We start from the raw sequence: 23,753 nt of genomic DNA on the forward strand, positions 1-23,753 counted from the left end.
TTTCATCCCATGCTTATTCAGTCCCAGTTCCGCTGGCCTTGGTGAGCTCCCAATAGATCAGATCCACTGTCACAGCGGGTGGGTGCACCCCTCGTGAACCTGACTTCCTTGCTCATGTTCTCCCTCCTTCTGCTCCTCATTTGGATCTTAAGAGCTCAGTCCGGTGCTCCAATTTGGGTCTCTGTCTCTATCTCGATCCATCGCCAGATGAAGGTTCTAAGGTGATATGCAAGATATTCATCAGTATGGCTATAGGATCAATCAATAACCCTCAATCTTCCCTTCTCACGTTTCTCACCCCATTCCCCCTTAGCCCCATGCCACCTCATCCCCAAGTTCCCAGGTTTTGCTCTGCAATCTTGTCTACTTCCCATATCCAGGCGGATGACTATATGTTTTTCTTTGGGTTCACCTTCTTATTTAGCTTCTCTAGGATCACAAATTATATGCTCAATTCCCACATTTTCTTGACAGCGACCAGATCTCCCACTCCTTCATTGGAGCTTCACAGCTGACATTTATTCGCTTAAAATAACTTTATTGAAACTGGCAATTTACGAGTACTTGCTTCCTTTGTCTAGCTAATTCATATTTACCTTTAAAATGTTTTCTTTCTTGTCCCAGTCCCACATCTCAAGCTCACATATACACACAGGCAAACCCGAATTTACTACAGGCTGAGCTGTTCCTTGAAAGTCAACTTCATCTTTCTGCCCAAGTTCGCTGTAATTGCTACATGCAATACGGCCTTTCAGAGTGGTTCTCCTTTCTCCCGTCCGCGTTTAAAACCAATAGTGGTTCTGGAACATACGTAAAAGGGGATTCATTTCTCTTCGGGTTTTCTTCTCTGTGGACCGAGGATGAAAACAATGCCTCTGCTTTCTATTTGGCTCTACCCCCAAGTGTATTCTCCAGTAGAAAAACCTACCTAAGCTTTTGGGATATTTCTCCAAAGCCTGTCTCTTGCAACAGATATCGAAATGCCTAGAAAAATATAGTGCTATTACAGAAATCATCTACTTTCTCAACTCTACCGGGTAGACTACATTCGTACGTAGAAATTGTCCCGTGTTGGGGACCCTCGGTCTGCCTAGTTCTCTCTGTAAGGAAAGTACTTCGCCAGGCAGAGTGTGTGCGGGGCTCTCACGCCTTTCTTCTGTGTTAGACAGGACTACGAAGAGCTAGAGAAGCAGCTGAAGGAAGCGTTTAAGGAGCGCAGCACAGCCCTGCGGCAGCTGACAAAGACGTCCCGAGAACTGGATGGGATCAAAGTCAACCTTCAGGTGAGCTGGAAACTGATTTTGTCACCCACTGAACAGATAAACATTTTTAAACAATTTTCTCTACATCTCTGGGCTTTACCACTCCAGTTAACATTTATTATTGTTTTAGCTTTGAAATAAAATGTCTTTTGATATGCTCTAGAAACCTGCAGTTTCCAAACAACAAAAGGAGTAAACTGTGTACTTGTCAGAGTCATCAGTTTCTCCAAGCTTTCAAAATCAGTTTGGTCCCCGTGTTCTTGACAAACAAAATGAAGGAGCGAAATTAAACTGAGAGTCGAAAAATGTAGAAAGGATATATAGAAGAGAAATTTAGATTACCCCCCCCAGGCTAGTTCTAAATATCCTTTAAGCAACTTTTTTATAGAAATGTATAAATGTTTTACTAAGGAGACTATCATAAGTAAAAGCCAGATACATTTCAGATTAAAAAAAATCTTTCTAAAACATTTAGTAGTATTTTTCCTATGAAAGTACGTTTTTAAAATAGAAACTTTTCATACATTATGTTCTAATTATGATTTTTCCTCCCCTGACTCCTCCAGGTTCTCCCACCTTCCCTCCCATTAGGACCTACCTCTTTTCTGCCTCTTGTGAGAAAATAAACAGCATCTAAGGCATAATAATATAATAGTATAAAACAATCAGAATAGGACAAAAAAAAACAGAAGGAAAAGCACAGCAAACACATAAAGACACAGAAACACCCATGTTCACACCCACAGGAAACCCATAAGAAACATAAAACCAGAAGCCATAACGTGTACACCAAGGACTGTAAGGTAAAAAACTTCATGGGACACACATTGTGAGACAAAGAATGACACTTTTTGATGTCTGTTTTGGCACGTTGCCTTCCCTGAGTACCTACTGTGTACTAAATTCTTTAGTGCCATTGCATGACTTAATTCTTTTGAATAAGTAGAGGAAATGGTACTTTGATTGTGATTTTTTTATGGCGTATAAGCAATATATTCTAAAGACAGTAGTTATGAAAGTCAGTAAAGAATCCAGAGTTTAAATGTAAGCTAGTTTGCTCCAGAGACTTTTCACACACCACAGAACTGAGACTGTCTGTATGTTGTCTTGGACCTCAAGGTCTATATGTTACACTGTTGCCATGATGACACTATGGGGAAGATGATGGTATGATGGGGAACCTCCTTCAGCCAATGGCCTTTGGGAGCTGGACCAGGTTGGGGTGTGACCTTTGGGTTCCTGAAAAGCTCCTATCACACTCAGCTCTCTCTCTCTGCTTCCTGCACTCCATACCTTGAGGTTGGACCCCCGTTCTGTTCTGTGAGTTTTCCCCCTTAATAAAGAAAGGCGTTAAAATACACCATTTTGGAGTCAGTGTGGAATTATTTGATGTGCGTTCCTGCTCACTTTTACTGTTCAGCTTCAATGGTGGTGATGCAGTCAACCACTAGAGCATTGACTTTGGTCCAACTCACATGCTGGGTTATCTTTCCATAGCTCTTAATTAATTTCCACATGACAGCTTTATTGTGGTTACTAAACTTCCTTTATAGCTGCAAATACAAAGTTTAGAAAGAGCACACAGGTAAGCAATGAGTTAGACCGGCATGTGAGGTTACTGTAACCGAGAGTAAAGCGAACCCCCACCCTCCAGGAGTGGGAGGCACGTAGAAGGATTAGGAAATGCATGAAGAACAGTGCTGTGCATCTGGGCATCAGATTCTGAAGAACGAAGAGGAGGATTCATGAGGCTACACACTGATCTGGTTTTATTGGGGAAAGCCTAGGCAGAGATTACTGAGAAGAACAAGGCAGATAAACAAGCCTGGGAGGAATATTTATGATATCTGCCTGTCCTCACAAGGAAGGGACACCTGGCACAGGAGCATATCGTCAGCAGATGGTGAAATGCCCTGGAGAGATCAGTGATTACTGTGTTCCACGACACTCTTGTTTCCTTTGTCAAGGTGTCTCCTTATACACCAGAATCTTGTTTAAGAAAAATGATCATGGAGCCATGATTTTTAAAGGGGAAAATTGTCCCTGAAATATTGTTGCAAGTTTGAGAATGGCATTTTGTTTTGTGGCACATAATAGACAAATTTTTTTTTGTTGTTGTTTTAATCTTAATAAATCCTTTCAGTAAATTTTCCACATAATTAGCATGGTATTATTTTCATTATAAAGTGAAGAGTAGAGACTTAAGTAGCTCACTGGATGTGGGTAAGTCACTCATATTAAAAAAATGTGGTATCAGATTTCAAACATAAAGTAAATACATATATACCTACGCGTTATGGGGCTTTTCCTGACAAAACATGAACAAAATGACCATTCATCCCAGATAGGGAACTGGCGACACCTCACAGGAACTATCCCACCTAAGTTCAGCCTGGTGAACTGGTGAGTTTACTTGGAGTTTGTTAGGGGGTATGGGGAAGCTGAGGCTTGGGCCACAAGCAGCTACTCCATCTCACCCACCTCTGGCAACCTCTGTTGGGACGCCGAGTTTCATCTGTTTGCTTCAAGACAGGCCCTAGTACTCAAGCTTGTCTTGAGCTTATTTCGTAGTCAATGATGAACATGCACATCTGGTCTTCATGCCTCCTGCTATGCCCACTTCTTTATATAGTACAGGCCTGTGTCCCGGTCTCCACATGCTAGGCAATCACTCTATTTGCTGCTGAGCTGCATTGAAAAACCTATCCTGTCTTCAATAAGGTGATATTATTGGGCCCAGTATGGGGAAAACCAGTTGGAAGTAATCAGTCACTCTGATTTCAAAATAAGTGGCACATCCTGACCAGAGGACAGAGTTCCTTAATATATTCAATAGGTTTTCTTGTCTATTTAGTTCACTATTTTATTTAACAATACTTCTCTTTCTAATTTTTTTAGTTTCTTCCTTATTTCTTAAAAGTGTTTATTTTTGCATCTGTTTTCATTTCTTGTGAACAAATGTTTTGTCTGTACATGTCTGTGTACCATCTGCATGCAGTTCACGTGTAGGCCAGGAGGGTGCTAGATCCCTTGAACCAGGTGTTATAAACAATCAGTATGGATTCCAGGAGGGTGTTAGATCCATTGAACCAGGAGTTATAGACATGCAGTAAGTGTGGAGGCCAGGAGGGTGCTAGATCCCTTGAACCCAGAGTTACAGACATGCAGTACACATGCAGGCTAGGAGGGTGCTAGATCCCTTGAACCTGGAGTTACAGATAGTTGTGAGCCTCCATGTGGGTGTTAGGAATCAAACCTGTTTTCATTCCTTAACTGTCCTCTTGTATGTTAGGGGAAGCTATTTTTCCTAAATACACAGAGCACTACTTACTGAATTCTTCCTACAGGGAGTCTCAGTTAACCCTTGTCAGCCCCTAGGTACCTGCGGTAAAGCTAACAGTGTATTATTCTCTGTTGAATGCCAGGCTGAAACTGTTCAGGCAGCACCGTGCTTTATAAGTCATAACTCAGGCTAGGTGTCAGTTAAATAAACATTAAGAAACAATACACTCACTGCTAGACTGCCGTCATTCCTCTACCTTCACAGCTACTCTGTAGAAACTGTTATTGCTCTCTAAACTTTTAATATCAAGTATAAATGTTACTCTATCAAGCAGTTTACTGAGTATTAATAAGGATGTTATTAAGAAACATTTTATATGACATATCCATGTAGAAGAAGAACTGGGGGGGGGCTTCTCTGTTCTAACTGATGGCTCTGAATTTGCAAGTATATAAGTAATGACTAGAGAGGCGTATGTTATTTTCTTAATACCTGTGTATAGTGACAAGGGATAAAGTTACGTGGCCCTCTGTCTTTTTGTATCCTAACACATTACTTAGAAATGACACAGACATGAACGAAGAAGCTTTCAATTCCCATCAGGTTATTTCCTCAACTGTGCAGGCAAGCTTTCTATGAGCCCTTCCATTTGCTGGAACTACACAAGAGCTAATTCAAAATACCTTTTGTGGACACACTTTAAAGGAACGGGAGAAGGTATTTTTTAATTTATTTGTGAAGAGACTGAGAAGCACATGAGATAACTCAGGGAGTGAAAGTGCTGTCCAGGCAAGCCCAGTGGCTGGAGTTTTATGCTTGGGACACACGTAAATCTGAAATAGAGGGATTAACTCTGCAAAGCTGTCCTCTGACCTGCATATCTGCCTGATGACATGTTTGGCAACATATATATTACATGTACACACACACACATACACACACACACACACCACAAACACAACAAAATTTTAAAAAATTAAGATTTTTTTGAAAGAAAATAGGTACTTGTAGGCTGTTTCGGTGATCCTCTGCTCAAAACTGTTTTTGTATTAAGAGTTTAGTAGGTCCTACGGTGTATTGTGAGTCCTGTGTGTGTCCTTGGCACTATCAGTAGCTGAGGGGCCTAATTTTTATATCTTTGTCCCATAAACAAACTAAGTGCCTTAAAATTTGGCACTAAATATAGACAATAAAGTGAATGACAGGGTTTTATCTAAGACTCCTTTCCCTCATTTCTCTTTCAGTCTTTGAAAAATGATGAGCAATCTTCCAAAACGGATGTTCAGAAGCTTCTGGAGTTAGGCCAGAAGCAAAGGTAAGACTGGAGTTCTATACTCCTTTCTAATCTTTCTTTTCTTTCTTTTAGTTTAAGATTTCCTCCCCACCCCAATTTTTGCAATACTGTAAAAGTACAGCCAGGGAGTTTATCAAAATCCATGTGTGAACTTATCTTCTTGTGGACACTTGCCTGTATATTAAATTTATCCAGTGCTTTGTGTGAGGAGTTTCTCTCATTCAGGAGCTCTGGATGGGATGTGAGCGTCTGCATTCCAGCCTTGGTAAAGGTTAGTCATGCTCAAAGCAATCAGGTGAATTGCTGAGACCTATATCCTTGGTGTTTGAAGGGTTTTTAAAATGGTCAAATTAAAAGCCCATATCATTCCATGTGGACTGTTTGATCCACAGGCAAAATGCTGTTAAAAAATATTTCACATGTCAGGTAACAGAAGGATGTGCTGTTGAGTCCTGTCGTCAGCCTGGATCTCCACTGATGACCTCACAGACTGACTCTGAAACCTGTCCTTGACATGCTTTCACGTGAGGTCACACGGCCATGCATTACTCTTCCTTGTTTACAATGATAAGTATTGTTTTTAGCTATTAGATGTTAATCTGAAAATAATTTCATAGTTATTTGATTATTGTCTTTTTGTGATTTATTTTAGCAACAGCAGTGGGCTACAGGCATGACAGCCCCTTAGCCATCTATGGTCTGGTTAATATTTAAATCCATTTTTTCTTTTGTTTGTTTTGTTTTTTTGCTTTTGTTTAACTTCTGGGTGTTTTGGGTTCCTCATTTGCAAAATAAAGCTAATTATCTTAATGATTATAAAAAGGCACATTTGAAGGAATCTAAAGACTTTGACCTCTTACAAGTGGGAGTTTCATAGTCTCCCCTTTCTACTGGGGCACTTGAAGTGTTGGAGTTAATAGAACTTGATAAAAAAAAGATTTCATTTAAAAAGGAAAAGTTTGGGATATCTATTGAGCAACACAGTAACAATTTAACAAAGTATATTTTCCTAAGAAATTATATGAACAAAAGGAATGATTATCAGCCAAAATAAACTAAGATTTGTGGAAAATACTTCTTTAACAAAGGATTTCATCTCAATCAAAGCAAATGAAAAAAACACATAATAGGGAAAAAAACCCCACAAAAATAGTATCTGCAAGACTCAAGTTAATTGTCAAGGATTAGAAGAGGCCACACCTTTAAAGGGATGTCTCAGAGGGGACGGCCTTCAGTGTCTAGCATTGAGACCACAGTGGGTAGCTCTGCAGAGAATGGAGCAGTTCATTTCAGGGGATTGTTATGCCGGCTCTATTTAGGAGGAAAAGGAGATGTAGGTAGTTGGGAAGGCATGGTTTCAAGAGGAGAGGAAGGTCTATGGAAGGAAGACATTATTCTTAGAATTATATGGCTTCAGGAAGTTCAGCCTCCCTCACAGAAAAACACAGGTGTGGGGGCTGAGGAGTGACAAAGATGAAGACAATCCATGCCTTTGTTTTCACTATACATTCTCAGGCCCCTGTGTATGTTTATAACAATGCAGAAAGCATTTAGACCAATCAGTTAAATGGCATGAAGTCTGTAAAATACGTTTAAGTAATCATCTGCACCTTAGCTTCATACACAAGTTCTCAGAGGACTAAACAACTGTTCCACCAAAACAGTGAAAGAAAGCAGATGTGTTGGCCCTGAAATGTCAGACTTTTATACAAAATTAAAAAAACTTATTGAATATAAATAATTTATTTTATGTGTACCATTAAAATCAGCATAAAAATTTTAGTAAATTTTAGTCATGCATGTAGGCAACTTTTTCAAAACAAAACTGTCTGACCTAGAATTCTCCTCATGAACAAATAATAAACTTAGAGAGTATTTCTGTGTATCTGGGGACAGATTTTTAAGTAAATCTAGAAGGAGTGAGAGATCCACACACAGCTACATGAAGAGATAATTGGGTGATTCACTGCTAACAAGAGAGAAAGATGTGAGTAATAACAGATATAGAAATAACAGATTATAAATAGCTGATAAGCACCTGATAATCACATTAGTAGATAGACGATAAGTGATCATGGTGCCTTATTTTGACTATTAAATAGAACATGTTCATAATATAAAGCTGCCTGGATAATATTCACAGAAGACCATTGGGTTGTTAGAGAGACATTAGACTACATAATGTCAGTACTTAAGAGCTGTAAGCAGAGAAATGACCGTGGGAAGGTCTTCAAGTGTCTTAAGAGTAAATGAGAAAGCACACTTTGTTCTCTGGTGACTTGGGGGAGGACTCAGAGCACTATGAGACTGCTGACCACTGTCATGCTTTCTGGGAGCCAGAAGGAAGCTTGGGAGAGTGAGAAGCATTTACTTTGTAAATTACTGATTGACACAGCAAGCATCACCATCTGAAATTCATGCCTTCCTGAGAGGAAAGTAGAGATTAAAAAAGAGATGAAAAAGCTAGCCAATGCTTGCACAATATGAGAACCTGTGCTAAGATAAGCAAGTGTGTGAGCCATCTCACCCTGTCACTGGAGCTACCCAGTCTAAGAACTAGAGAGTTACTTCAACATCAAAGAGGCCCTAAGCAGCCAGGCATAACTGTCTGGTCAACTCTTCCTGAGGTGAGATGTGGTATTGAAGCACAGAAGCCTGGAATCATCTCACATAGCATAGAAACTGTGAGTCTGGGAATCTGGCTCCAGAAGATGGAGAACAGTGGGCTGGTTAAAAAACATATTAGAAAGGAAGACAGAAGAAAGTGTGCTGAGAGCTGGTTGGTAGATGTAAGGCCAAGCTATCCATCATTCAGTAGCTCTGCTTGACATAGATATGTGCAAAATTCTCTGCTTCTACCATCTAAGAATATTGGACTCACTTATATTTATATTTGTGTATTTTATTTTATTGTAAAGGGTTTTGCTGATCATATGTATGTGTACCACACGCCTGCCTGGTTCCCATAGAAGTCAGAACAGGGCGCCGGTCCCCTGAACGTGGTTATGGTGCTCAGAATTGAATCTGGGTCCTCCTACAAGAAGGACAAATGCCTTAACTACTGACTCTCTCCAGGCCCTTTGTCCAGTTTTTACTAACATATTACTGCTTGTTCTTTCTTGTTTCCTGTTTTCCTTTATATATCATGATATGTTTTTTTATTTCCTTGTCTTTTGTAATATAATTTTATTAGATTATTATTTATTGTCTAAAACTAGCAATAAGTAGTCTAAATACAAAATCTAGAATGAGAAGTAGTAGCTACTATAAAATTATCTTGACTTTTTGTTGACTGTATAACTCATATTCTAACCTGTTCTTGTAGAAGACTGTTTTTCTCCCCCCCCCCCCAGCACTCTTCCTTCCTTTTTCCCCTTCAATAGAAGCAGTGTAATGCCTCTTCTACAGGTGTGTGCACATATGGTGTGAACACCTGCCACTGTCCCTGTGGACCTCAGTTTTCTGTCACTCACAGATATCATATTTTGGTGTGATAGGTAACATGTGTATCTATTGCATATGATCATATTTTATATTATATTGCATTTCATATTTGCGTATCATACCAATATGTAATTATTATGTCACAAAAGTTCTTTTGTTAAAAATCTGGTACTCCAGATATAAATCTCCATAAATGAAAATCCCTTGTGAAAGCTGAAATTTAGCTTTAAGCCATAGATTATGGATTTGTCCTGGACCACAATGATTCCAAAATTTATTCTCCTTCTCCTACCTTCCTTTTTCTGTCTCCCCTAAAAATTAAATTTGGGTGATTGCAGTACCAAAAGTTGAGATCTAGAAGGCACAGAGTGTTCCTGCTAGAGGAAAGAGCTTGTCATCCTAATCAAAGAGTATACTTATGGTCTCTATGGGGTTGTTTTTTAATGATTGTAGAATAAGTAATTTCCTTTTCTAAACTCTCTGTTAAACAAGTTGTTTATTGTGTCATTTACACCTTGCCACAAGCCTACAAAGTATGTTTATTATTGTGCCCAGTTTTAAATGAGGAAATTTAGAAGGAGGGAATTTTACTACTTGCCCAAATTACCAGAGATAGTTTCCTAGCAATTGATGGCCAAATTTAAACCAGTTTTGATTCTCATGGAAGAGAACAATATTCTACTTGGTTGTTGTTGCTCTTAGGCAACTTTTCTAGGCATAATCACATGTCATATATGTGTTCTCTATTACACATGCATGTGCTCATACATACACACTAAATTTTAAAATCTAATATTTTTGAGGTGATAGTTTGGGTGACAAAAATCAAATATCAAATCAATATCATCAATCCGCTATGCACAAATTGTAAATCTTTAAGAGGAATAAGTAAGCACATAAATTAATGGCTTTCATCATGACATTCACACATGCGCACATGCACACACACACACACACATGCACACACACATACACAGACTCCACATGGTTGTTATTTGCTCCCCTAACCCTTACACTGAGAACTTCTCTTGACTTTCGTTGTGTCTGTAAGAGACAATGTGATATGTATCTCTTTCCACTCCCCCATCAAAAGAAAACATAGTCTGTGCATATTAATAGTCTTGGGACACAATGTTCACGCATTTATGGTCATATATTTTCTTTCCTGTGCCCATTAAACAATAGTTAGAATTAAATCAATTTTCTTTGTGTTTTCATGAAAAATTCTCAGGTCTTATCAATTATAGCTAAGCCACAATAGTGCAAAATTACGAAATTAATGAGGATCAGAAGGTTACAATAATTTCTTTCAGAAGTTTTTCATGACTTTTAACCCAACATGTTCATGCCCTACATGTCATCAGTGAAATTAGCTTTCCAACTCGAGTTGGTATATTGAGCTGATTGAACACATTTATTGTTCACAGTGATTCACACTGTGGGATTCTTATAAAACATAATAACAAGGCAATTTACCTTAAATATCACCTGCTTTACGTGTGTGCAAGGAAAGAAAGCCCGTTGTATCAGAGTATTTAGATGTAGCCTTTTGTATTGCTGTGGATTTTCATAATTATAGTTAGCTGTTCCTTAAATGTAGATTGATAGACAAACTTTTTTTTGTAAGGTTCATGGGAAATAGTGGAATCATGTATCTCTTCTTTGTTCTTTTTTCTACTAACCTAGGGAAGAAATGAAGTCTCTCCAGGAGGCCCTGCAGAATCAGCTTAAAGAGACATCTGAGAAAGCAGAGAAACATCAGGCTACAGTGAGTGTGTTTGTGTCTCTTTGTGTAATAGCTTTGGGGTTGAGAATTTATTTCTTCCTTTTCTCCAATCACAATGGAAAAATACACCATAAAAAGAAAAAAAAAAAAAAACGAAGTCTCCAAACAGAAGCTTCAGTCATTTTGATCAGCGTAATACTTTGCCACAATTTTCTATAAGAAAGGGGTGAACATTTTGTTTAATTTGGCAATCTTCTAGCTCCTATTGAAGAGGCAGACCAGGCAGGCAACAGGCTCAGGCTCCCTTTAGTGGTGCCTGGATGGGGTGGAAACTGAACTGAAAGCCAGTTAACCTATGCAGATCCTTAAGCTGGCCCAGACAACCATGGCATGGGAATCACTCAGGGACAGGGCCATGCTATTTGCTTGGTCATCCGTTTTACAGATTATTCATAGGGTAAGATCTACAGTTGCAGGATCCAACTGCCTCCCAGATCTTTGCAAGGTGATGTCCTTTTGACACTTGCACTGTGGCTCTTATCAGTGATACTCACCAGAAACAGGAAAATTGGCTCCTGAAGCAATGATGGGATATCAGTCTAAAATTTATTTCTCAGACTCACTTTTGCACCTCTTGCAAAGATAAGACTTCTATATAATATCTAGTGCCCGGATATCCTTTTAAAATTTATATAATACCAAACTCTGTTTGCTAGAGGTCAAATGTATTACTGAGAAGATGGATGGAATGATATACCCAGGGCCCACAAGGGGAATGCTAGTGCTGGCCAGCAGAGAGAACTGGACAGCAGATCCCATTATGATTTAGGAGACAGTGCAATGGTGAGACAGCTAAAGAGGCTCAGGATGGGCAGTGTGAACAACGCAGTAACTTGGGACATAGGAGCTACCCCACATTGTGGGTCTAAGTCACTAGGGCAGGTCTGAAGTGGTTTGAAGTGTCTCTACAGTGTGTTATTCTTCAGCTGATTGATTGTTATTTGAAAGTATGGTCCTGAGGGTACATGACTTATTGTGGCTCCAAGGAAGAAGGCAGGAAGAGAGATAAGGGTATTTCAAGCACATTATCAGGCTAAGGAGAAAGAAGCTGGTCCAGCACATGGTTCTTGGAACAGACTCCTTCTGGAGTGCCAATAAAATATAACATCAATTTTAGAAACAAGATTCATGAAGGTATCCATCTTGTTCGGTTACTGGAAGCCCAGGCTCTCTAGAAACTGTGGTGAGCCTTTTATTTGCAAAGCTTCTGTAAACGTCGGGTGGAGTGTGGAGTTTTGATTCTGAACCTCAGTTCAGTTTGTCACCCAGGACTGCTGAGTCCTAAGAGCAGTCTTTCGACCTGGTTTGCTGTCTTAGGAATATTTCCTGGTAAGTTCTCATTATCTCTTCCAGATAACAATGCTGAGGACAAATGAAAACAGTCACTGAGTTTATGTAAAATGTTCTAGTGCTTGACTACCTGGGCACCAAACGTTTTGTAAAAGAATGGACAGGTTTTAGTGCTTCCTAGTCGACGTTTCCCTCAATATGGACTTAGAATGTTGGATGGCTCTGTCTGTGACCTCATTTGTGCTTTGCCCAATTAGACTTCATTTGAATTTATCTTGGGGAATTTAATCTGATAAAGTGGTGGCCTTGTGAACAGATATGCTGTATTCACTATTTTCTCAGACCCTTGTCACAAAGCCATATTGTTTTATCAATTGATTCCTAAGAAGCTGTAGCTCACAGGAGGTAAACTCCTGGCTCGCTTTACATTGCTAGTGGGCAGAGCAAGCAAGGCACACACCACAGCAATTCCCACACTATATGCAGACAGAGTTCCAGGGAGAACACTGTCACTCTTGAAAGGGCAGAGGTCCAAGATAGAATATCCAGCTGTGGAAATGCCCTGGGTACAGAGTATGGCCCCTGTGCCCCACCCAGCATGCTCTCTGTACCTTTTTGGTGGATTTCCCTCAGAGCTGTGACACTCCTATCCCCACTTCCCTCACATTTCTCCTGAGCATAAACCTGCTTTTCGAGACTGGTTTAACATTCTGTTCTGAAGATTCTGAGGATAATTCCTAGTGGAACAGAATTCTGTGGACTTGATCAGGTTCTGACAGTTTGCTTATTTATCCAATTAAGACAATGTATCACATTAAAATAATAAGGGCTGTTATTGTTATTAAAATAACAAAAATATACTATTAAATATGTTATTATTATATAGAAATAAAATAATATTATTATAATTGAAGGTATAATTATATCTGACTTATAGGCTATAGTAGACATGAAAGTGATATTCTGTCCTTCCCTCTCTGCCCACCATTTTATTACAAATTCACATATGGTCATTTCATTTCCCCCAGGCTGTCCTATTGACTACTTACAGAGCTCTTCATTGATGATTATGATTCTGTGCACACAAGGTACTAAGCAGAAGGGATGATGAATTGTAACTAACTTCAAAATTGTAGGCTATCATTGCCACTACCACCCTCTAATGTCACAGTAAGCATTATCAATGTTGACATAGGATTAATGTCTGACAAGGGGAGACTTACATAATGTAGTCTGCTCTGAATCATTAGGGATGTTCTAATGTTTCTATGCTAAGTCATTACTAATCAAAACCATTTAGATACACAATCAGGACACTATCATGGGTCTCCAGCAGCTCTTCCCACAGGTTGACAATGAGCTGTGTGAGATTGATCTGACATTCAGAATCACAAAGGTTCCTATCACAGGTGTGAGCTGTATCACTGATCTGACAATGATCTCTGACTAAACACCTGAAACTTCATTGTATTTAGTAATTGCAAGACAACTCAATTTTGGTAATGCTTTGTATTTTCTGACCTACAGATGCGCTATCATTGTTATTTACTATAATTGAAATACGTTTAAAGTCACATGTGTGCCAATATTTAGAAGTACGTAAACATACACTAAGTGTATGTGGACACATGATGGTGCTTCAGAATAATCGTGTGCTGGGAAACAAAGAATTGTATTACAACATAAAACATATGTCCTTTAGGCATTATTTGTGTTGGAAGATTATAATGAAGAAAAGTAATTTTCAACCTAAGCTGTCATCATTTTTTAATATTGCTAGTTCTAAGGCAGTGGGATGATGTGAAGAAGTACCATACGATTTGCTTCATCCTGAACTGAAGTTAAAAAACTCCTCACATCACCCAACCTGACAGCAAAAACCATAAAATGCATGCATTACAAAGAGAGCAGCTCATAGAATAAAGCAAAGATTCCAAGTGACCAACTTCAAAGAAAGCCTCTCCTGAGGTGAGTCCAGGTGTGGAAAGGGAAGGATTCTTGTTGTTTTCTTTGATCTTCCCTGCAAAGAACTAAGAAGGAGATGAAAGGAAAATGGTGGGGATAACAGCAAGTATAATTCAGTAACATTCGGCGCAGACATTGGATTTCCATAGTGGGAACTCTTTATGTGACAAAACTTTCATGGGAATGGACTACTTGGAACATCCCGGGACAGGGGGTGATCAAATATCTACGTGAGTTGTGTTAGTCCCACACACATAACTGCAGAACTAGAAGATTACTAAATACAAGAAGAAGAGCAAGCAAACTAACCAAAATCCTGATGTATTAGAAACCACATTGAATTGAAATAGTTTAACTATATTAACACAAAATCTTAAAATGGGAGCAATAAAGTTAGAAGTATTAGAAAATGTATATAAAGATGCTAAATTTGAAAACTGAAACTTTTACATCATGAACAACTTAGAAAAATGAACACAAAATAACATTTAAGGAAAACAGCTGCCAAGATACTAATGTTTTCTAAGGAAAAATCTTTACAGAACAAAGGTGTTACTAGCAATGGCTTTGCAAACCCTAGGAAACACTGAAATTATCACACTCTGTTCTGCCCTAAGCAGTAAAACTTCACACACACAGCTCCAAACCCATCAATCTATAAGTAAGAGCAAAGCAGAGCAAGTGACCAAATATTGTTAAAATACCATCGATAGTGAGAACTGTTACAAATATCTGAGAAATCTCTAATAAAGTTATTTTAAAAAGTAAATAAATAATGACAATGGAATATTTATGACTGTGTCTGACTAGGCCACATATGGCACCAAGAGCAAATGGCAAGCAATGATCTTCACAAACAATGCTGCAGTTACACCAAAAAAAAAAACAATATCAAACTTGTTAAATCAACAAATTATAAAAAAAGATAATTTATGAAGGAAAAGTGAATTTGTAACAAAGAATTCAAGGATGGTTCAGATATTTGCATTAATAATGGAAGCATACCATATCAATAATATGAAGATGAAGAATACATGATCAACAGATGCACAAAAGGCACTTGATAAAATGCAATCACTTCATGAAAAACCGAATGAATAAGGAAACAAAGATTTATATCTTAATGTGCAGATTTCTTACAGACTCAAAAAGCTAATATTATAGTAAATATTGAAAGTTTGAAAGCTTTATGACACTTAGAGCAAGAAAAAGTGCTAATTTGTCATGACTCTTAGACATCCAAATTGGGAAAATGAAATTCAGATCATCACTTCTGCAGATGCTATGATCAAATATATCAAAACCCAAAAAACTTTACCAGAAAGGTCTTTTAAATCATGATCGAATTCTTCAGTGCTTAAGTGTACAAAACTCATAAATGTGAATACTGTTCTCATGTCCTGATAGTGAACTAGCTAATATAGATACCGGTTCAATGTGCTTTACAATGGCTACAGATTAACAGGAATGCACATCATATATAATATACACACACATTACATATACATCACATACCACACATACACACCACACAGATACCATATACACACACTGCAGACACAGACCATACACACACACACACACACCACACACAATATACATACCAGAAACACACTGCATGCACCCATATCACACACACACCACATATACACCACATACCCACCACACACACACCACACCACACACACACCACATACACCTCACACACACACCACACACACACTACATACACATACCACATACATACCATACCCGTATACTACATACACCACACAAACCACATATACCACACACACCACATACACCACACACACACCACATAAGTAACACATCCATACCACACACCATATACATAACATATACGCACCACATACACAACATATACACACCACAGACATAACATATACACACCACACACACATACATACACACACACACACACACACACACACACACACACACACTGGAATTTTTCCCATGTTCATGGAGGTAGACTCAATGGTATGAAAACTTTCCCACTGCCCAATAAGAACTACAGATCCAATGAGATCTCTACCAAAATGCCTATAAAAACCTTCAACAATCTACAAAAAAATAATCACATAAATGACATTGAAAAAGAAAATTCCCTAGCTGAACTTATCTAGATTAAAAAACAAAACAACTTGTGATCCTCCTGCTTCTGCCTCCTTCAACAAATCCTACCAGAGGGGAAACCATAATCAGAAAATTTTATATGAAAACATATCTTCAATAAAAGAAAAAAAGTAGCAATAAAAAACATGCCAAACTGGAAACATTATATCTTTTTTAAAAATTTTATTGATTTTTTTATTGAGCTCTATATTTTTCCCTGCCCCCCTCCCTGTCTCTCCCTTCCCCTTCAACCCTCTCTCAAGGTCCCTCATGCTCCCAATTTACTCAGGAGATCTTGTCCTTTTGTATCTTCCAGGTAGATTAGATCTATGTATGTCTCTCTTAGAATTAACTCTTAAAGTAGACTGTTCTCCAGTGATATCATGCCAAAGCAGTATGATATTGAAATAAATTTGTAATCATAGACCAATGAAGGAGAATGAAGTGCTTAAACTGGGCCTTGGCTTCTCCAGACAGCTACTCATTTCTTTGTATCATAAAGATACTTGTGCACTTTGCTGAGAATATGAGTCAGTAGAGTCCATGGAAAGCCTCTTGGAGCTTCCTTCCAAGAAAAGAGTTACTACATATGTCCACCAGTCCCGACACTGAGAACTTTTCTTGTTGATGAAAATATATATATATGTTAATATATCTAATTAAGAGCACTTTAAATAAAGAAGAGGACCACAAGAGAGACGTACATGGATCTAATCTGTATGGGAGTAGAAAAAGATAAGATCTCCTGAGTAAATTGGGAACATACAAACCTTGGGAGAGGGTTGAAGGGGAGGGGAGATGCAATGAGGGGAGCAGAGAAAAATGTAGAGCTCAATATAATAAATATATAAGAAGAGGATGATGATGAACATTTGATAAAGTCCATCTATTATGGCACTTAAGAGGTGAGGGAACCTTGAGATCATGATGAACCTGGTCACAGTGTATCTGCACTCAGCAAGCACAGAGATGTCTTTCCTGGTTCTCAGTTTGTCTGCATGGCTTTTTTTTATTTTCATTGAAAATAGATATTTTTTAATACAATATATTATGGTTCTCCTCTCCCAACTGGTCCTATGTCCTTCCCACTTCCCCACCCACCCAAATCTATATATACCCTTTTCTTTCTCTCTCCCAGTAGAATACAAAGAGGCATCCAGAAACATAATAAAAATAAAACTAGATAAATAAAAACAAACTAAGCAGAATAAGACAGAAACACAAACAAAAACAGAAATGAAAGAACTATAAAATTCAAGAAAAAATATCAACACAGAGGCAAGCACATATTTTGCACATGCAGGAATTACATAAAGACACAAAACCAAAACAAAAATAAAATAAAAACAAAAAAGCAGAAAAACAAAAAGCATTATATATATGTATGTATGTATGTATGTATGTATGTACATATATACTAAAGACCTGTATGGTTAAAACCAAGAAAACAACAAAGAGCCCTGACAAAACAGTATGGGTAAAGAGTCTCCAAAAGTGCCACTGAGTTTATTTTGTGTTGCTATCTACTGGTGGGAACTGACCCTTGGCCATAAGAGTGGTTTGTATGTGCAGTAAGACTCAGTTGGAGGAAACAAATTTTTGCATTTACTAATGGTTATCATTTGGAGATAGCTCCTGGGTTAACGATGTGGTCTTATGTCCACTTCCCCTCTCATCATGGGACCCCATCTGGCCTAGACCTGTGCAAATCCTGTGCACGCTACATCAGTCTCTGTGGCTTCGTATTTGCACCATCCTGATGTCATTTAGTTTTTTGGTGTCCTTCATCCGTTCTGCCTCCTCCACAGTTTTCCTTGAGCCCAAGCCCTGAAAGAAGGGAATTGATGGAGACATCCCATTTAGGATGGTCTCTCCACAGCTGTTCCAGCAGTATGGTCTCTGTGTTTATTTGCATCTACTGTAGTAAAACCCTTCTCTGCTGATGGTTAAGGATCACTGTGAACTGAGGAGATCAGAAGCTGTTAGGAGTCACTGTACTCGCATGTCACTTCAGCAGAACGGCAGTATTTTGTTTTCCCTTAAGGTCTCTGGCCTGTCTAGTCTCAGGTACTTGACTGCACCAACAGCGTCAGGCATAGGTTCCATTTCATGAAGTGGACCTTAAATTTAATCAGGTATTGGTTGGTGACTCCCAAAAGCTTTGTGCCGCTACTGCACTAGCACATCTTGCAGGGAGGACACCATTGTTTATCTAAGGTATTGTAGCTGGATTAATGTTTACTTTTCTCATTTGGAAGTGTGCAGAGTAACTTCGAGTATCTTGAACACTGTTCAGTGGGAATGAATGGTTTATACAGGCACCAGTTCAACTTCTCCACATTTAATGATTTGTGTAGGCGTTTTCTTCAGCAATAGGCCTATGGGAGTCTCTTTGACCAAGACTTAGATTAGATGTGACTCACTCCTGGAACTGGAGGCTTTATTTGGTGATGAGAGATGTTTAGTTGGGGTTTCTTTTCCTCTTTACCCCATTACTTGGCCATTCCATTTAGATCACCTTCACATGTGTTTTAGAAACTGGACTAGGTTTCCATATGACCATTCAAATGACCCTTAGTTTTTGCTGGCCTCAACAAGTTCTTTCCTTTACTGACCTCCTTCATCTTCTTCCTATTCCAGCGCCCACACCCACATCATCCATCCATAACTATCTATTCTATCTGCCTTTCCTAAGATAGTACAAACTTCCCCTACCCCTGACACACCAGTTCCTAACTCTATACCTAACCTCTAGTTATGTGAATTGTAGCCTGCTTATTGACCTAACAGCTAGCATTTGCGTGTAAGTGAGTGTATACCCTACTGTCATTTGGTATCTAGGTTGTTTTACTCACAGTGATTTTTTTCCAGCTCCATTCATTTATCTGAGTATTTTATGATTTCATTTTTTAACAGCTAAGTAATAGTCTATTGTATAATGGTACCACATTTTCCTCATCAATTCTTCCACTGAGGTATATCTAGGCTGTTTCTAATTTCCGGCTATTATGAATAGAGCAGAAATGAACAATGGTGAGCAATTGTCTTTGTAATAGGATGCAGATTCCTTTGGGTATATTTCCAAAAGTGATATTGCTCAGCCTTGAGGTAGGTCAGTTACCATCTTTCTGAGGAACCACTGTACGGATTGCCATAATGGGTGTACAAGTTTGCACTCCCCCAGCAATGCATGTCTCTTACTCCACACCTTGCTGTCATTCTTCTTCTTTTTGGGGGGGGGTGGTCTTGGCCATTCTGACTGGTGTAAGACAAAATCTCAAAGTAATTTTGATTTTCATTTCCCTGAAGACTAAGGAGTTGAATATTTCTTTAAGTACTTCTCAGTTATTTGTGTTTTATTTCTTCTTTAGTCATCTAACCCCTGGGGTGGTGCAACCCACCTTCAGGTTGGCTCTTGCCTTCTCAATAAAACCTCTCTGGAAACTCCTTTACAGATAGGTTTATGAGTGCTTCCCCTGCATTATATAAATCTAATCAAGCTGGAAATTAAGATTAACCAGCCCAGAAAGCATGCTAAGAAAATGAAATCCTTATGTCAAAGAGCTTTCCTCACTCTTGTGTTCCCTGAAGGCCTGTCAAAGACACCCATGCAAGTGTCCTGGTGTTCATAAACAGGCCAATAAAGAAAATCTGGGACAAACATGCAATGCAAACTTTTAATATTTTCAGTGAATGAAGTTTTACTTTTTACTCATTTGGGAAGACATTGTAAGAGCAGATTGATGAGCCTCGAACAGAACAGCTTGGGCTTTTTCTTTCTAGATAAACACCCTATGCTAAACATTGAATGCATATGTGTGCTGGACAAGTCTACTGTTGCAAATCAATCACTAATTATTTTGCCTTCTAATACTTCTACAGTAATTAAAGTTGTGCAAGAAAGGGAGGTTTTTATAATTGCCTTGCTCTCGTTCTTATGGGAGATTGGATTTGAGTCTGCAAATATTGTTATACCATTTCATATTTAAAGGAAAGATACTTTTATGGTGACCTTGATTGAATTCTGAATTGTGACCTTTTTATCCAAATGAAATATTGTACAATTCTTCTTTAAAAAGTTACAATAAGTAAAGTATTTTCCAGGTCCAAAATAAAATTCTGTGAAATACAACAACAAACCTGTTTATTAAGTCATAAAATGTGAAAAAGAATATATTTCTAAAAATTTGTATTATGTGAACAGTCGATGCCCCTTGAAATGATCATGTTCCAACACACTTTTTATGAAACAGAAAGATTTGTTTTTATCTCTGCATGGATATTGCAATAGGAAATCATTCAGCTTTGGGTCCGCCTTGCCAAAGCCTGGCAGACAGCAGGGATAACAGGCTAGCAGGTGTGACAATGATAATTAAAAATATTAATGGTGTTTGGAAGCATTTCAAGCATTTCCTGACTCCTGTTAACTTTTATAGCTCAACTTGTCCTGGATGAGACGAAATTCTAAAGCAAGACTTGCCTCAAAGCTTCTAGCCTAACCATGCATAAAGACGTTCCTTTCTTCCATGCTTCACCCACAGCACATACTTGGTATTCTTGTCTCTGAAAACCGTTATTGAAGTCAATACCAGGAATACTTATTTCTGCAGAAAAGTTATATCCTGCTGGGATTCAAAGCCAGTGATCTCAAAATGCTAATATTTTAAAATATTCTGAATATATTTGAGTTTCATAGTCTCATATGGCTGCGTGGAGTATTTAATGAATTACAGGCGTGATATTGTAATCTATTTCAGTATATTCCTAATAAATGTGAATTTTAGCAATGCAAGCATACTGAATGTATCGATAAATGAAGGTTTGGTATCAGAATAGATTATGTATGTAACTAAGATTGCTTCCACTATTTCACAATTTAAAGTTTTTGTTAACCAACAAAATACTTATGTATAGAACTAGCTATGAAATTCATCTATCAGAAAGCATGCCCTGGTTCTGCAGATACATAAATTTTAAATAGTGTCACGCCATTACAGGTAAATATTTTGGATCACTAAAGGTCTTGAGTTTACCATGTAATGGGACAGTGATTGTGATTAGTGGTATTTCCTTGACATTAGCATCTGCATAGTTTAAATTTGCCTCAAGAATTAATGATTGGAACAATAGACCTGGTAGTTCTTAAGCATTTTCTGTTTTATATATGCCATCACTATCAAATGATTTGGCTTGAGTTTTCAGTAACAGATGAAGCTATTTTGTTCATGGATTTTCTAAGGACAGGGTGCTTACAGGTCAGGAGTCAGGTGCTAGAGTCTTCTAGAAAGTAGTACAGCTGTTTCAGCTCTTGAAGACAACAAAAACTCCATCTGGAATCATTCTTATACCTCTCTATCTATGTGACTCAGATACCTGAATATACTAGCTTCGTTCCATCTCTCTGCAACCTGCTATTCTCTTCTGATAATCATCTGAACATGTCATTTGACTTTCCACACCCATAATGATGTCAATAACACCTTCTACCCACGTGAGCTACAGAACAGCTGGTTCTTTCTGGGTGCCTTAGCTGAAACACCACAGAAAAGAAAACAGATGTTTCTATAGTTTAGTCAAAATCTCGGGTATCTTTTAATGGGTTGTAGATTTCTCATGGAAAATAGTGGTAATGGAAGCTGCCATGAAAAGATGGATGTAGATGGTGGAACTGAATGCTGGCCTTCTGCTTCTCTTCAAAAAAAACAAAATCATTTAATTCACTATATTTGGAGTTATATCAGTTACTGTGATCTTTACCACCTTGATTAAGTTTTTGATATCAGTAGCCCTAATTTAATCAGTTCCATAATTAGTTAAAAACAAATGTAGATTAGCTGGTTTTAAAAAGAACATGAATACATTTCACTAATATAAAATTGTGCCTTTGAAAACTTACATAATCTTTAATGTAATGAAATATATATGTATATGTACATATATATATATACATACATATATATATATATATCAAATTGAATAAAGATCTAGGAAATTAAGGTTTCGGTTAATGAAACCTTTGATCTTTTCTTTTTGAATGTTTATATTAAAACTGTAATAATTTCAGGATACCTCAAAATAATATAAAGTAAAAAAAACATAGTAATATATTGAGAATGTATATGCATACTCTTCTATTTTTTTCAGATTAATTTTTTGAAGACTGAAGTGGAAAGAAAGAGCAAAATGATTCGTGACCTACAGAATGAGGTAATTTTCATGTTACAGGAAAATTGTACACTAATCAAAGAATACACAAAGAAAATGCATGTAGATTTTTAACAAGAAGTTTGGAGAATTTGAGTGCTCAGCTGAGTTGCAGTAATATAATAACGGAGAACAAAAGTGTTGTGAAGAATTACTATCTCACAGCTGCAATGGGCTTAGGAAGTAGAAAGAACTTTATTCCACTGATTTTTATTTTTCAAGATGATTGGAAACTATTTCTAGGTTTGAATATTAAATCTGATTTTTAATTTATCATTCTCTGCATGCAGAAGCCCCTGTTAAAGATTATCATCTGATGTTTCTAACTGCCCTAAAATGATAAGAAATGATGCATGTGGATATTTACTTTATGAACAAGCAGTTTGAAGTTTCTTAAAAGGAGTCTATAAATGAAGTAAACAACAAAAGAACTAAATGTCAATGAACATTATTGTAGAGCAAACTCTAGTAAATTAAAAAGAAAACCCACTTCAGTTCAACTCTGAAAATATGTGGCTGTAAATATCTCTAAGGTAATCATTCCATCCTCTTGCCTCAGTGAACACAGTGCTGTGGAGGGGATAAGGTATTTCATAATGTAATGGTGTGTAACGGCGTAAGCGAATGCAGACAGACTGTCAAAATATAGACAGCTTTAATGGAGGAATAGACTTACAGAACCACCGTTCCCGCGGAGACCAGGAAAGCAGAAGCGAGCCCTGGGAGCACGCTCGCCAAATTTATAGGAAAACTTTAGCCTGAGGCGAACACGCCCCCTAAGGGGTGGGACTTATCCCTACATCTCCCCCTTTTGTCTAAATAAGACAGAACTAAACCAAATACAACTATATACAATAATAACAAATAAATATAACAAACAATATTGAGAATCAAAAGTTTTGCTAAACATTCTATCTCAAGGAGTCTAAATAATGTAGAGAGTAACTACAATTATATAATCTTCAACTCCATCAAAGATCCGAGAAGGCAATAAATATTACTTAACAAACGATCCAAATGTGTAACAATTGACAAAGACAACTGACTACCTGAGCAATCACCCAAAGTCTCGTTTGCAATGTTGAGTCA

General features: G+C 37.9%; 1 protein-coding gene across 1 annotated transcript in view; it reads left to right on the plus strand.

The window, feature by feature from the left end:
- Window positions 1-1,172: 1,172 nt before the first annotated feature.
- Luzp2 (leucine zipper protein 2) overlaps window positions 1,173-23,753 on the plus strand; it is a 196,701-nt gene continuing 174,120 nt past the window's right edge. Inside the window, exons 1-4 of the mRNA XM_050130544.1 lie at window positions 1,173-1,283; window positions 5,790-5,860; window positions 10,970-11,051; window positions 22,605-22,667. Of these exons, the coding sequence (XP_049986501.1) occupies window positions 10,977-11,051; window positions 22,605-22,667 (138 nt within the window). The 5' untranslated portion in view covers window positions 1,173-1,283; window positions 5,790-5,860; window positions 10,970-10,976. The remainder of the gene's footprint in view (window positions 1,284-5,789; window positions 5,861-10,969; window positions 11,052-22,604; window positions 22,668-23,753) is intronic.

Source organism: Alexandromys fortis, unplaced genomic scaffold, assembly GCF_014885135.2.
Source record: "Alexandromys fortis isolate MF-2015 unplaced genomic scaffold, M_Fortis_MF-2015_v1.1 scaffold_297, whole genome shotgun sequence".
NCBI classification, from domain to species: domain Eukaryota; kingdom Metazoa; phylum Chordata; class Mammalia; order Rodentia; family Cricetidae; genus Alexandromys; species Alexandromys fortis.